The sequence below is a fragment of the Streptopelia decaocto genome, assembly GCF_964273445.1.
Source record: "Streptopelia decaocto genome assembly, chromosome: 11".
NCBI classification, from domain to species: Eukaryota; Metazoa; Chordata; class Aves; order Columbiformes; family Columbidae; genus Streptopelia; species Streptopelia decaocto.
The window spans coordinates 15,182,523-15,199,413 of NC_138666.1; the positions used below are offsets into that span (position 1 = coordinate 15,182,523).

Here is a 16,891-nt window from a genome sequence, read left to right on the forward strand (position 1 = left end):
CTGGGATGCCTGGCTCACCTGTAGGGTGATGTGTTCATCCTTCTTTTGAGACAACATGCTTGTGATGACACTGTCAGGCTGCCGTGTCCTAATCATGGCTTCAAACAGCGTCCTACGGGCCGGCACACTGACGGGAAGCTGGTAGCGAATGTGACTCCCTGGCCCAAATGTATATTCTTTGGCAACTAAAAAGACAGGATAAAGACCTTTCAACCATTTTGTAGGGAGAGGGAAGGATTATTGTTTCCAATATTTTCATAATAAGAGTTGAAAGTAAAATAAAAAGTCGTAATGCACAGCATGGATCCATGAACCAACTTGTCTTTTGGGACATGTCCCTTTATCTATGGTCACAACTTCCGCAGTCACTCTCCCACTTCATCTTCCTCTGTAAAGAGGTGATCTCCCTCCTGTCTTCATCCTGCTAATACTCCTCCTTACAACACTCGCATGGGATGGCAGCAGGAAAGCAGAAGCTCAGCCAAGACAAGAGACTGCAGACAAAGTACTAAGTACCACAACCTGCTATTTTAGAGTTGTCTTCTTGCTGCAAACTTTGGCTCCATGAGGGCTAAAGAAAAGATCCTTCTATACCAAAAGCACAGATCCTTACACCAAGAGAGTCTCTTGCAGACACCAAGAGGAGTAATTGCCAACTCCTGCGGTGTAGTTCTAATTCTGCACAGAAAGTGGTACTGGCACACTCACATTTAAGCTTTAGGTTATTAGATATTTCTGGAAGTATAAACAGATGCAAATCCAAAAAAAAATGTGATAAGAACAAATAATTTTGTTCAAAATTTCTTTGAAATGCAGCCTACGTTATACAATTAGTGCACAAACACCCTCAAGACTAAAGAAATTATCTGATACTGAGAAAGTAATTTCTCAAAGGGAATTAGAAAATAAATTGTTAAAAATCACAGGCAACTACACTGAAATATGGCTTTACACAATGTAAACATCAGAAACCACCTCAGCAGTCATTACCTGCAAACATTTTAAGTTTTCCGTATTGTAAAACTTAACAGCCTATCAGTAATGTAACAGAAAACCAGACTTCACCTTTATCACATCGATAGCCGTAGTAACCTGGCAAACAATGACACGTGAAAGAGCCCCAGTCTGCAAGACACCTCCCATGAACACCGCAGGAAGAAATCGCCAGGGTCTCACAGCTCCCATCCGTAAGCGAGCAGCCAGGGAAGCTGTTCAGGGACTCGGCAGGAGACTGCAGGTCATAAACCTTGAGGAGAAAATTGTATGACATCAAAATATTATTTAAGAAACACTCTTTGTCCTTAAGCGGAAACAGCTATACCACATAACAGTCTGTTCTTCATCTGCATTGCTTAAGATGCTAGGTTTGCTTTTTGACGTTCAGATTTCAACTTACTGTATCAAGACAATATTTTGCCTTTGAATAAACTCAACTGGCTGTGAAAGCAAAAAATATTTCCTAACAAAGCAGACATTTGGCATAAATATATGATACCATTAAACATTTGCCATTCACAAGTTCCCTGAATGCTCAAAGAAGCTTGGAAGACAGCCGCATGGAGCAGGAGATAAACAAAGGCACAGTTCTGGCTCACAAAGATATCTGTTTGTAATTGAGAACTAATTTGTCAAGGTAGTTATTCTAATTATGACAGAAAAGTCCAAAATTTTCTTGTATTTTACACTGATGCACATGGGCATTGAATAGATTAATGGAAGCAAAAGTTTCAGGTATAATACAAATCTCCCAAAAATTTAATAAAGAAGTTTACTCCTTTGCTAAAGCAAAAGGCTACGCTTCTCCTACCTGAGTATCCAAGATCAAGTTGCGCAAACAACCAGAAAAATGTTTGTGTAGCAATTGTGGGTAGGAATATGGTAACGACTCCTTTACACCACCCAGCTGTAGAACATAGTTCACATTCAAATACCTTTAAAAATAAATTAATAATAGAATATATGTGAATTTACCTTCAAACATAGACATTATATAATAAGGCACATAAATATCTTCACTGCATTTCCAAATAGAAGCTTTATAAAATAACAAAGAATGCAACTATTTTATCTACTTCTTTCTCTAAAATACAGTCAGTGAGGAGAAGCAGATCCTTTAAAATAAAGGGCAATTTATTTTTTAAACATGACAGCAGAGTCTATTGGGAGTTTAACTGAGGGACACTTGCAATTCATGTATGTGTGTGCTCAAGTCAGGAACAGCTGTGATGTTCTAGATACCATATTCTCCTTCAAGTGTTTCTGCATGCACGCATTCATCCTATACTGTAGGAATACAACAACAAAGACTGTTTTGTGTATGATAGAGGCCAAAAGCTTAAAAGTTGGGTCCATGTGGTCTAAAAGGTACAGTACACATGTTCACACTCCGCAATGTCTCCCAATCATCTCTCTGAGCCAAAGAATTCCACATATTTTAGTCCTCAGAGAGTTTTCTTTTTCCTGAGTTATCAATTCAATCTTTTTTTTCATTTCTTCTTACATTTTTCCCTTTTTTGTGTGCTCCTTTCATGACCAGGAGGGCTCCGTGCATCTGCTGACAGGGCTTAGTCCCAATGCTAATCAGCACACTTACTGGGACCATTTATTCCACAGCTCAAGTATCTTTATTAATACAAAGGTTTCCCTAAAATATAACCTGAATATTTCTCACTGTAACTTAAGGCCCTGTATAGAAAAGATTGTCCAAATCCTCTTTGCAGTATTCTTCTATAGACACTGAGACTTATCACATCCCTCCTCAGTTTTCCTTTCAGTTAAGTGACCTCAATTCCCTCATTCTCAATAAGCCTTATTCTCAAGGCAAGCTGATTACAGCCACTGCTCTGCTCTGGACTGTACCCAGTTGTTACACATCTGTCCCATGCTGCGGTGCACAAACTGCACCCAGGACTCCAGCTGGGGCCCAACAGTCCTAACCAGACTCAAAGAATTACTTTCCATGTCTTGGAAATCTACATATGTTGGAGGTATTACTGTGCAGTGTTCGCCGTTTGCAAGTTAACGTGGCATTGCTGACTCGCTTGCTGACTGCCTTCCTCGTCCTGCAGCCGTTCCCCTCTCGAGATGGGTGAGGCTGGTCCTTTCTGCCTACATGCAGTACTTGGGTCTTTGTCATACAGGAAAAATACAGTGTATTTCCAGGTCCTATATTCAGTTTCCCAAGATAATTTTTAATTCCAAGCCATGCCCTCCAACATATTAGTCATTTCTGCCAGCACAGTGTCATCAGCAAGGCAATAAGCATCAGTCCAAAGGACTGAAGATACTGAATCCAAACCTTTGCAGAATGCAGCCAAACACATCCTTCTGCTTTGAATCCAATAATTGATTTTTGAATATGATTTTCCAGCTTTTTCAGTTTTAACTGAGGCTAAGGGCTGACCCAACAGTACAAGCAATTTAAACCACCAGAATCATTATCACATCTTGGCTGTATTACTTTGCCAGAAATCAAACCCAGATGGATTGTATGTCTCATTATGAAACGCTGCAGCCCACAGCCAGGCACACCAGCACCAGCCCACTTTGATCAGCTGTTTATACAGGTAACATCTGGCTGTGAAGTGAACAGCCGAGGTACCGATACACAAGCAATTCCTCTGACTGTGCTATCAAGGCAGTAACCTTGGATCAACTGGAGACCCTGACGTGTTACTCTGCCTTAGTACGTTCATGAAACCTTGTCAGTAGGAACACTCAGCCTTACACCAAGCAGAGACTGGTTGAAGATCCAGAGTTATTGCCATTAAAAAGTCAAGTGGCCTGTGTGGTTTTCAAGAGCAGGCTTACAGTGACTTGATAAATAAAGTGGGAGAAATCCTGTGGGTAAGGGATGGTACACAGTGCCCACAAAAGCTCCAGTACTAGCACACAGTGTTCCTGGGTTGTCATTTTGCATTGCAACACTACCCAGAGGAAGATCGCTGCCTTAACATTTGTTTAGCACTTTAACATCCAGATCTGGCCCAGAAGGCCTAGAGAAAATAAATTGGTCTTATGCTCCTAGTTGTTAATAACTTTGCTTCAGTTTCAGAGGTAAAATGTTCAAAGGCCTCAGCATAAACTGTCTTTCAGTGAATCTCCAGAAACGTACCTTGGTCTTTGTGGAACAGACGCAAAGACTTCACAATTTGTACGATCTTCAGTAGACAGCCATTTGCCTACACCTTCCATCTCTGAAACAACAGCTGCGCTGCAACGATCCAAAGTGAACCGAACATCCTACATCAAAGAACAGGATTATTGAATTAAACATTCCTGTAAAATTCAATAAACAAGTTATAATAAATTTTCATCTTTTTCTTTTTTTGGATACCACCAAGCAAAAAGTGTTGGGCTTTTTTCCTGTTCTTTTTCACATCTTGCAATAAAGACTAAAGCCAAAATGGAACCATTTAACAAAAGAAGACACTTAACTCTGCATTTAATTCATGCTTCTGAGTAGTTTAACCACTTTCACAAAAACTGTAACTGCATTTGCAAATAAATAATTATCTGGGTTTTGTGCACAGGTTATTGATTTCAGTGACCAAATGTGTGCGCTGAACATGCAAATTACAACTAAGCATTTCTCCACATTCCACGTGTGCTGCAGAGCCTAAAAAGCAGGAAAAAAAGACTTCTCTATTCCAGAATATGGATTACAACATATGTAGATTGGGAATTGAAAATCAAATGGACAAGCACATTTAGAATAATACATATAATTAACTGGTCTCTTTTTTTCTGCTCTCCTGTTTCTACACAGGCAAATGCTATTGGAAACATACATATCTGATGTGGAAAAACAATGAAACACTGACCTGACCATTGATTCTGACTTCTAGTTGATGCCATTTTTTGTCTGCTACATTCAGGTGACCTGGCAACTGCAGCATCACAAAACCTGAGCCATGGCTCATCTTGAGCACAGGAATACCACCAAAGAGTTCTAATACAACAGGAAAATAAATTAAATTCAGCTATGAGGATCTTTCTATTTTGGATATTTTAGCAGTTAGTGACTGTCCTGATTTGATGGTTATTGCTATGCACATGAAGTGGGGCTCACTACAGAAATAACTGGAATTCTATTCTATGACTTCTATTACGCTGAAACACTCATCCAATATAGTATTTCTTTTTATACTTTAGATAGTGCCACTTCTTTGTCAAAACACTGGAGCTAATTCCTGATAAACAATATGCAATTACATAATGCTCTAAAACAATTAACACATGTAGGTTTTGCTCCCTCCCATCTTCTACTCAAATTTACAAGTAACTGCAAAACAAAGCAAAAAGAAGAGGTTAATGGTTTAACAATATTCAGTAACATTACCTTTCAATTAATTATGAAAATATAAAATACCAAGCATTGTATGCATCTTGTGTATCAATTCACACACACACACAAAAAAAAGCAATAGTAAACTTTTAAATATGTGCCCACAGAAAGCAATGTATATAAATTGTATAAATGTGTATACTTGTGTATAAATTTTCCTGCAGTGTTGTGCTGGGCCTGGGTTAATCCATCAAATCATTGTCTGTGTTAAAAAAAAAAGTGCAAAAATGCCCCAAGACCAAAAGCAGTTTTAGTGGATTCTTCACCAAACTAGATAAGAATGACACGGAACTAAGACAGCATTGTAATACCTATCTTCAAAGTAACTGCATTGCTTTATGGTATTACAATTTACCTAAGGAGATTAGTTATATAGATATCAATTTATTTTGCTTTCTCCTTGATTTCTACAACTCTGTGATGGACCTAAAGCCATAGGTGCAGGCTACGATAGACAGCAAAACCAGACCAACCTATTAGGAAATGCTTCAAAAAATTTTCAAATCAGAAAATAAATTACCTCATAAGAAGGGAAGACAGAATTAATACTCGAACTACTACACTGTTCCCAGGCAACCCATTCCCAAAAGATGGTTAATTTTTTCTCAAAATTTTGCAGAAGTACCTATTGCAATGAAGTTTTCTGTACTCCCAGGTTCTGGATTTGATAAAGGACCACTATATAGTAAAAGTGCATCTGGAACCACAGTAATAAACTCTAGAGAGAGTGAGCTTTCAAAGCAAGGCCTGATGGGCCGAAACCATGCGTAACCATTGCCATGGAAACTGTGCTTCGTCTGCTGGCACTCTGGTCCATGAAAGGAAGCAGGACAGAGACATCTGAAAGAGCACAAACACAAAAAATAGCCAAAATCCCCCAACTTTCAACTTTTTGGTTTTATATGCAACAAATGTAGCACTTAAATCACAATAGAAAAATAACAGTGGAACAATAAAGATTTTAGCAGTCTCAGGGGTGCTTGACATTTATTAAAATACTGAAAGAGTACAAAGCATATTTATCCACTATACTATCTTCAGCCAAAAAACAAACAAACAAAAAAGTATTTTTGAGAGAGATTAATTATTTCATTAAATAAGTAACATAGAACACTAAATATCAATTCGTCAATTTATTAGAGAAAACTTAGGGGCGTAATTCCTATATAGAATAAACCAGTATAATTTCACTAAAGGAATACTGGTGCATGCCAGGTTGTGCTATAATGAAGCACGTTTGCTATCTAATGTTTTCTAAACTCTTTATTACCCATTGTTTAAACTCCATTTCATTCCCACTACATCCCTGCTGCTACCACTGCTATTCAACTTTTTTATTTACTTTCTGGGAAAAAAAAACACACACACACAAAAAAACAGTAAAAAACAAACCAAACCAAAACAACAACAAAACAGAGCACACTTCCCATTCCTTCGTATTGATTTAGATGATCTTAAAAAGATGACACATGTTAATTATATCACTGGTTTTCCCCTGGAGTTTTCTTTCCTACTCACACATTATTTCCCCTACTTTCAGGACTGCAGCACCATTATCGGGCTGTTACTGAAGACCCTGTTGTCATTAGGTTAACACACCAGTGCACTTGTGGGTTTTTTGTTTCTCCTTCAGTTAGAAGTACATTTATGATTTCTTTTAAGACCTCTATCTTGTAAGCTCTACTCAACAATTTATAAATAGAAGAGAAAAAAAGATAACCTGCAATAGAATTTTCCTCACCTGTAACCATTCAAAGTGTCAATACACATCCCACCATTGAGACAAGGGCTCCGAGGGTAGGAGGAACAAGGCTGATGAACTCGGTCCCGAGCTGAACAGGTGCAGTGTGCACTGATGGTGGTTGTTACTGAGACAACCGACACGCTTCCAGTGTCCGTCACTGTTGGGGTGTCGCTGACCGTGAGGTAGTTTGTACAACCATTGCCCTCACTACAGTTTGCACTCCTACATTCATCCACATTGATCTGTGAGATGTTCAGTTGTAAAGCCGACTGGATCTAAGGGAAAAGAGTTTCACACATCACCAGGCTCTTCCTAATGAATGCTTTTACTTACTCCTTAATTTCTGAAAAGCTGAAGCCCTCATAGATTTAATGGAAGTCTTAGTTTCTTGAGTATTAATTACTTACATCCCTGACTATACAGGCAAGTAAAATGATTTAACAAATACTGGAAAAAATTTGGAAAATTTAAAGGAGCAGTATGTCCTAAAACCTTAACCATTGACACAATTGACTGTGAACATCCTAAATCTGAACTGGCCTAAAAACATTTCCAAGGGCCAAAGCTCTGAGAGCAGATCCACTCCACAGAGGAGCTGCGTCCTCTGCATCACCCTTCTCTGCACCCTGATAGCAACAGGCAGGTTTTAGCTCAAGCCGGGATAAAAATTCTTCCTTGTGGGTTATACCCAGTGTGATTTCTTACATTCTGTCACACACAAAAATGCAGGGCTGAGCTGCAGTCAGTAACATCCACAGACAGTGACCTGACAAGACCACTCTGTAGCGATTAGGACTCAGCCTACTGATTCGTGCCCTATGAACTTACATTTAATGTCAAACTGCCTGAAACAAACTGCAGTCAACTCAGCATACTGGATACTGTATTGTAGTCTACATTAATCTTTGCTAGTTCATTGTTCGTGTTAATTGGGGTTACACCTGAAAGCCCAAATACCCAAGTAAAGAGCCTCACTCTATATATAGGTCTCGTAACATAGTAATAGTTTTTCTGCAGTTAGCAACTTCTAACCCAAACAGACCAAAGAAGAACTAGCAGAAAGCACAAAGGGCAGCAAGCTGCTCACAGTAAGCCTGAGGACAGGGTTATTATTTCAGACCTTTTGTACTTCAGCCAGTAGCCTACGCATTGGACTGAGTTATCACTAAGTCTGGTCCCAGCACAACAGACTTCTTCCTTCTACTTGTTTGGGGACTTTGCACAAGTGCCTATAAAGCTTCAGAATTTGGTTTGGTTTTGGTGATTCCAATACCCTAAAATGATGTGTATTTAGTGCCCAAACCTAAGTACAAGAGACATTACTCTCACAGTGGTATACACTGAGGTATACAAATGTAAAACTAGCAACATGAGATCAGAATTAGACTCTATTTATACATGTGGGGGTTTTTAATGATAAAATATTGACAAATATTTTTAAAATAAGCTTTGAAAAGACCAAAATGAATACATAAATATCAAAGTGCATTTTTTATTTCACTTGTGCAGTCGTCTCAATTCACCACTTGTAAGAACTTTGACCTTTATAATCAATTGTCAGTATATCCTCAAATATTATAACATGTATTGAAAAATACATCCCCAGAGGCAGAAAACATACTCTGTAATGACATGATGCATTCTGTCAGTGCAGTTTTGTGTCTGCTGCTCACATCTATCACCATTAATGGAGAGTCTATAAGGCACATTTAGACCGCTATGTAATACTGTTATAGAAAAACATAGCGTATATAAACAACCTTGGGTCCCTTACAGTATTAGGATGGATTATTTTTCTGCTAAATAAAAATAGTTGTTGTAAAGCTATATCCCAAGGAGGTAACGCAAACATATTATTTATTTAGCAATTCAATGAATAATTCCAGTGCTAATTACTTATTTTCTATATTCACAGTGAAGCAACACGTACAAAAACTACTGGAGAAATTCTCCAGCTATGATTGGTTTTCTGTAAATTATTGGTGATTACTCAGTAGAGCTATTTATTAAATATTGAAAGGTGATACATAATTAATACAAACATATTTTTTCATTAAACTATGTAAAGCAATCCCTGTGTTACCACTTTGATGAATTCACCCGCCATACATTATGGCACAGAATATTTGAAATCTATGCAATTTTCTATATTATTGTTGCAGTAATTCAATAAATATGCAAAAGAAGCAGTAGTTATGCTTTATGAATACTGTCTGTCTCTGGTGTTTCCTACTTGGTCACTCTGAAGAGTCTCATAATCCACACAACTATTTAAAACACAGCAGATTTAGGCAGGTGGTGAAGTTCATAGAATCACAGAAGATAGAAGTTAGGATATTCCTTTCTGGTTCCCAGAATCAGGCAGACCCTACCATATTCATAAAAACGGGCAGTGCTGTTTTCTCTTCAGGAAAAATCCTCCATAAGATGTATCATGTATTAAACTCCTATATGCCCCACATCAGGAAGCACTGCCATGTCCAAGGCAAGTTAAAAGTCAAGCAGTGGCATCTTGCCTTTGTGCAAGGCAGCAGCTTTAGTGTCTATTCAGCAGAGAGTAGGACAGTTAGGGAACATTAGAAAGGGGAAGAAAACATCTTACATTCAAAAACTATTCTCCCCTTGTAACTGCAAAAAAAGTTGGGAGTGTGTGTCACTTTGTATTTAAAGTTGCCCTTTGGTGAGTTAAATACAATTAAAAAATTGGTTGTCTCTATCTCATTTATCTGTTGGAACTGTTATTGTAACCTGCATATTCCTTCCAGCAGGATTTTTTTCAATGGACTGTCACCTCTTTGAACAGTAGAATTTCCATCTGGGTGACATTAAGCCTCTGCTGTAAGTGTCTAACCACAAGCGGATGATTTGGCTACTTCCAGCAGCATCGGCAATGCCCAAAAAGCTGTCATTTTCAAGACATTCTCTGTAGTACAGTACCACTTTGGCTTCTCGGGATTATTCTGATTTCATATTCAAAACTCTGATACATCACACCATGAAACACTGACTGGAGAAATCACAGGCAACTGTACCATGATGGGAATGGAGGATCGTCTCTCTGCAACTAAAAAGTGGTTATATTTATTGAACCAGGAGTTAGTACAATCATATAATGACTGTATGTATGAGCATAAGGAGAAGGGAGAAAGCTTGTATTAAGCTCTTGCTTGACAATTGTTTTTGCCCTTAGTGAAGCAAAAAAAGCCCTATCTGTTGATCTAGCATATTCTTCCACTGAGGTCTGGGATACATACCTTGCAACCTCAGTATCTGGGTGAATTACATGGATGCATAATAAACCTAGAGAACCTACCTCGGTTTTAAACACTGCCATCTCAGCGTGCAGTTTCTCAGGTCTGTAATAAGCTGAGCCATCGTGGACTGCAAATCTTACATCTGTCTGTTCACCATCAATGTTCATCACGCTGAAGACAATAACATCACTAAGCTTAGCAGGTAAAATTTTGGCTAGTAATTCCTTGAACTTGTCATGCCTTGTTCTGCCGTGTTCATCTCTCCTTATGAATTTCTCTGCTGTGACATCTGAGTTTGAGATTCAAAAACACATAAACATGAAATACTAGGAGACCACAGGTTAACTTCTCAAGTGATTTCTTATTTAACAATATGGAAATATACCAGAAAGTGTCCTACACTGATAAGTAAATCAGTACTGATATAATAAAACCTACATCACATAATCACTCAGTTACAGATGCAGCTGATCTAAATTCTCACCAGCAAATAAAACTCACCTGATAGACGCACAGTGGCTGAGTTTTGTATGGCTTCATCTTCCAGCTCTTTGACATGGATTTGTACTGTAGATATAACATCAGGACAAACTCCATCAGAAACTCTAACTTTTAAGTTGTATATGCCTTGAGGAGTGTTATCCACCATCATCAAAGAACCCGTCCTCTGATTTAATCTGAAAGACCTAGACATAAACCTTCATTTCGGAAACCTTAATAAATCAAAATTCAGAACTTTATTCATTAACATAATTCAGAAGGCCTTAAATGTTACTATGAAGGTTATAGGATCAAAACTTATGGGAATTAGCAAACAACCTCAGAGAAGCACGAGAAATACCTTAATTCAGAAAGTACAATCTGCAGAGCTTATAAAAATATGTTTCTGCCACTCCCAAATCCCCAGACTTTCCCAATCCAGAATAAAAGCAGTGTGTATAGTTAACCATGGGGTTCAACATATTCAGCAGCAGCAGGTCTATAAGTAATAGAAAGTGACAAAACCATACGAAGTTGTTCCAGATTCTCATTTATTCATCTGGACAGGATAAGGTCTGTATGAGATCTCTGATACCACCTTCATTTGCCACCTCAAAGGGACAGTAATCAGTAATGATGGAAATATTCCATGACCACTGTTATGGAACAGTAACCTCTTAATATGGAAACAGGCCCAGGCGCAGCTGATGGGCAGAAAGTCAGTCTAATCTGGGGCTACGTAAAGCTTTTAAACTCTTATTCACAGTGGAGACAAAAGTTCACTTTCATTTTCACATCCATTTTCTATATTTCAAACACCATACAATTATGCTATAAGCCAGCTCACTGTATGATATGAACAAATAATGTACGAGAAGGAATTAAGGATCCTATTCAACATTTCAATTAACAGAAAAAACCCTTTAATTAATCTAAGAGTCATGTTTTTCGCATGCAATTGTAAATTTAGCCATTAATGGAAACCACCAAATTCCCTTCCACTTTTGATGAAATTACTCCGTTGTTCTCTTTTAAATCTGGGATTTGTATTCCATCCACTTTAACATATGAGAGTAAGCATTAAAACTCTGCCTATTTTTAAATTGCATCTTACAGAATGCATATTTTTAAATAAATTAATGGTGACATCTGACTAAAAATCAGCAACATGGTGTGATTCTGCATTCTCTTGGAAAAAATGTTCCATGCATTAATTTCTTAATATCTAGTTACTCAAGTGAAAAAGAATTCAGAAGGTACATGCCTTAATACACTCAATAACCCTGGCTTTATGCATATCCTGAACACAGAGAATACATGGTGAGTACAATGATTACAGAAGATTAAATACTACTCATTTTGACACAAATACAATCCTCACTTGAGCAGTTTTCCTTCAGTGAGAAATGTTTTATTGTCCCAGTCATCTTGATCTGGTGCAAACACTTCCCCAAGCGCTGTTGTTGACCATTTTCCTGTTGAGATAAATTATAATAAATCTGCATTTGATTTTTGCTTTTCAGTGTACTTTATATTCTGCCACATTCATTACTGCATTTATTTTCAGATTCCTGCTCAATTTGGTGATGGTTATGATCCAAGATTCTTAAAATAATGCATAAAATAATGATTTCTGCCAGTTCTGGAAAGGTGAGTACCCTACGGATGTCACATGAAAGAGGAAAAGCTGAAAAGAACACAAAACAACAACAGAATGATACATAAATACAAGTCTATATCAAATTCTCAGTCAAAAAAAAATATCACATCAGGAGTTAGTCCCCAAATGTTTCATTGTTAATCTATTATTTCAAACAGCACACTGGTGGAATCCAGCGAAAGAGGGAGAGCATCTTGAGCGTATTCTGCGGTGCAGCTGGGAGAGAGAGACATGACTGAGAAATTCAACCACTGCAATGACAACACCAAGCTGTGCCAGTCCCTGGCCCTTTCTTCAGGCCCCTGTGGGTTGACACAGAAGTAGAACATCTAAGCAGTTGTTCTAAAACAGCAAAAGAAGCAACTCCAGGGAAGGAGACCTTCGAATTTTGCGTCCAAGATGTGAATGGAAAATAGGTTTTATTGGTTTATAAAAATACTGCTTTTTCTGTAAGCGCAATATATACTTGTTTACAGCTAACAGTTTTTTGTAGATGATCTTTTACATACTAGGGTCTGCACTTTGCAAATATACTTTACTTGGTCCACTTCACTTAGTAGTTTACAGAATTCGAGTTTCAGTTTCGAAATAGGTAAACCATTAAGAAAATCAAGAACAGCAAGACCATGCAACATTATTGAATCTATTATAATATACAGATAGTACTTACCTTGGTAACTGTGCACATAGACTTCCTTATGGCCAGATTCATGGCAATTGTCATTTTCATCACCAATTGTTATGGTTAAGGTGTTTGTAGAGCTGATAGCTGGAGTCCCACTATCTGTTATAACTACTGGCAGATACGCCACCTTCTGCTTTTCTCTGTCAAAGGGCCTCAAAGCAGTTACAGTCGCTGTGTTATCTCTGTTGTCAGTGAGAGAAAAATCCAAAGAATTCTGATAATCTGGTGGCAATGAAAATGTAAAGGGTGGCCCATTTTCCTCACTGTCTGGATCAAATGCATGAAGCAATTTTGACGTATGGTTCATATTCACTACTTCAGGCCCCAATACATTTTCCCAAAGTACAGGCATGTATGGTGCCTCGAACCTTGGTCCATTATCATTAACATCAAGCAAGTTAACCAAAACTGTAACACTTCCAGTGCGGGCAGGCATCCCTTGATCTGAAGCTTGTACAACTAAACTGTATTTCGGAATGACTTCACGATCTAGTGTATTTGCCACAATCACATGACCATATTGGTCAACCGCAAACTGTCTCATAGGATCTGAATCCAACTTTATAGAATAAATAATCTTCCCATTCAAACCAGAATCCTTGTCTGTAGCTCTCACTGTAGTTACTGTAGTACCTACAGGTGTGTTTTCAAAGAAAGGGCTTGTCTGAATAAACTGAGAAAGGAAAACTGGGCTGTGGTCATTAGAGTCTTCAACTTCAATCAGACACACTGCAATACTAGAAAAATCAAGATCTTCCACTGTAAGAGTAAGGTTAAACTGCCTTTCACGTGCGTTCTCAAAATCCAATTTTTTTTTCAGTCGAATAGTGGCACACTGCCATTCTTTGTCTGTCTCAATATAAAACTTCTGATCTGGGTCTCCCCCGATGATACTGAATATTAAGTCGGCGTTTTCCCCAACATCTGAATCTGTAGCACACACTTGCAGAACTTCTGAGTCAACAGCACTGTTTTCAGGAATTGTTGCTTGCCACATCTTCTTTGTGAACTGAGGTACATGATCATTGACGTCTGCAACCCAGATAGTGGCAGTGCCAGTTCCTGTTAGCCCTCCCCCATCTCTTGCTTCAACAGTAAGCAAATAACTGTCAGTCCTTTCTCTGTCTAGCATTCCCCCTGCTACATGGATTGTACCAGTATTGGGATTGATATTAAACATGGCGGTACCAAACTCATTTTTTACATTCTCTGTTATCCTGTAAGTCAGGACAGCATTAAGACCTACGTTTGGATCATCACGATCAACTGCACCCATTTCCATGACCAACGTGCCTGCAGGAGAATTTTCAAAGACGCTCCCATTGCAATCGTCAGGCATGCATGTGAACATGGGTGCATTGTCATTTATATCCCACACATTAATAATTACATCAGCAAATCCTGTAAGTCCTTCTCCACCTTCATCAGTAGCCAACACAACAAATCTCCACAGCGCTCTCTCTTCCCGATCCAGCATCTTGTGTGAGTAAATGCTGCCTGTTTTCTCATCTATTGTGAAAATATCACCTGCACCATGCCCATGCAATGAGTATCTCAAATCTCCTTCATCCGCATTGCTATCAGGATCAGTTGCCATAACCTACAAAAGTTTTGAAAACAAAGACACAGAAATTACAAAACATGCAATGATTGTGTTTTATCCTGTACGCTGCTGCAGCCTAAAGAAGTCCAAGCAAAAGTATGACATGCTATTAATATGTATATGTATATGTATATGTATATGTATATGTATATGTATATGTATATGTATATGTCAGATGAATGGCAAGTAAGAGCTGGCTGAGGGACGATTCAGTGTAGGTAAAGATGCTTTGACCTATAGTAACAGTGTCGATATTCTAACACTAAAATTATATTTTTTTTCAAATTTATAGAGATAATTCAATGACGCTATTCTGATAGCAACTTTAAAATGTTAATGATTTGCTTTTTAAGATCACAAATGATCCATCTTGCTTATCCTACTTATTACTTTTCTTCTTCCACTGAAAAAAAAGTGCAGTAAAACTAAATTTCAGTAATATATCTGTGCTGGATTATTATTAACATAATTGTACCAGAGTAATCTGTGTTCTTTCATTAAAAAATTATAATCTCTGAAACTGCATACACTACCTGAAGTACAAAGACTGGCAACCCATCCAGTTCCTCAATTATACTTCCATAGTATTCATTGATAGAGAAAACTGGAGTCTCATCATTTTTATTGATGACATTGATGATGATAACTGCATAATCTTCCCATTTCCCATCAGAGGCCAACAAGTGAATCTCATACATTTTGGTTTCTTCATAATCCAGTGGTTGGGCAATAAAAATGGCTCCTGTTTCTGGTTCTACATCAAGTACTCCTCCTGTGTTTCCAGCTGTGATCTGATACCGTAATTTAGCATTTGTTCCTGTTAATCACCAACAGTGTCAGAAAAAACACATTTCTTGAAGTAGATTAAAACACGGGATGTTAAGATGAGGTACAAATCATATGCTAACTGATTTTTGGTATTATAGTTTCGTGGTCTTTTAAAACATGCAACTGTGTCAGATTACTTATCAGCCTTTTCAATTCTGGTATGTCCAATTGTAATTTGTGTCTAATTATAAAATGTGTCTTTGCAATGAAATATTAATTATGCTTTGACTTATGACTCCTAGAATTCATTGAAAGATCAATATGACTGGCAAAGGCTATGGGATCAAAAAGACAAATCCTTATTTGTTAACACCCAGCAGGTAAGAATGATTTATCATAAAATATTCATACCACAAAATCATTCTGCACTCATATTAATTTACATGTAGACCTAAACAACAAACAGGATAATTACGTATCAAGCCAGAGAAGACTGTCCTAAAAAAAGCTTCTCAAATTTTTAGATTCAGTATGAATTTGCTGATGGTTTTTGATCAAGTAAAGACTTTGAGCCTTTCTGCAAGCTCTACCTTCACATTACCATTCCTCTTCCCTTCTTTCCTAGCTACATCTTTAACCATTTACTTCATTAGGACAGAAATGAAGTGCCATATATGCATCACATCAGGTCCGCTGATCCAACACTATGGAGCAGATTTACAGGCAGCCTAAGTAACGAACCAGAAGTTCCCTGAGTAGGTAAATCCTGCTTCAGCACAACTTCGCCACACTTGCCTCAATATCGAGTGGGTGAGGAATCAAACGCAGCCAGGATGTGCTGGCACTTCACAGACAAACTGACAGAGCAGTTCTTTGGGACTTGTGCAACAAAAAAGTATGGTTTCACCATACAGCAAAGTCAAATTAGTAGTGCACCATGGCGCAAAGATGGAGGTCTGTACCATTCCCACTCTCATTTCTGAGCACCAGCTCTGTACTTACTTTTACATGACTTATGGCTGAATTCCTGACTGATTTGTAGAGAAAGCAATATAGCTAAGACTCATCATATGCATTTAGGAAGTCTAGTTTCAAATATGAGAGTGCATACCAAAAAATAAAGAACAATACAACTATACTGTCCATAGAGAAAGCAAATGAATCTCACTGAAATCAAGTCTGATTCATTCTAGTTAACCACGACATTTTTATTGGTGCTCGTTTGTAAGAAAATTATATTATCTATAATAAATTCATATTTGCTGGCACAGAAATTATTCCAAATCATCCCACATTAATGCATTGCCTCCTGAAACAGGAGTTATTTGACTTAGGCCTCATAGCTCCGTT

General features: G+C 37.9%; 1 protein-coding gene across 1 annotated transcript in view; it reads right to left on the minus strand.

Moving 5' to 3' along the window:
* Window positions 1-16,891, minus strand: part of LOC309444819 (neural-cadherin-like) — a gene marked incomplete at both ends in the record, with an annotated part of 57,103 nt that overhangs the window by 7,819 nt on the left and 32,393 nt on the right. Inside the window, 12 exons of the mRNA XM_082062952.1 lie at window positions 19-185; window positions 1,066-1,246; window positions 1,808-1,931; window positions 4,115-4,242; window positions 4,824-4,951; window positions 5,973-6,187; window positions 7,089-7,366; window positions 10,405-10,634; window positions 10,847-11,031; window positions 12,207-12,300; window positions 13,156-14,770; window positions 15,307-15,590. Of these exons, the coding sequence (XP_081919078.1) occupies window positions 19-185; window positions 1,066-1,246; window positions 1,808-1,931; window positions 4,115-4,242; window positions 4,824-4,951; window positions 5,973-6,187; window positions 7,089-7,366; window positions 10,405-10,634; window positions 10,847-11,031; window positions 12,207-12,300; window positions 13,156-14,770; window positions 15,307-15,590 (3,629 nt within the window). The remainder of the gene's footprint in view (window positions 1-18; window positions 186-1,065; window positions 1,247-1,807; window positions 1,932-4,114; window positions 4,243-4,823; window positions 4,952-5,972; window positions 6,188-7,088; window positions 7,367-10,404; window positions 10,635-10,846; window positions 11,032-12,206; window positions 12,301-13,155; window positions 14,771-15,306; window positions 15,591-16,891) is intronic.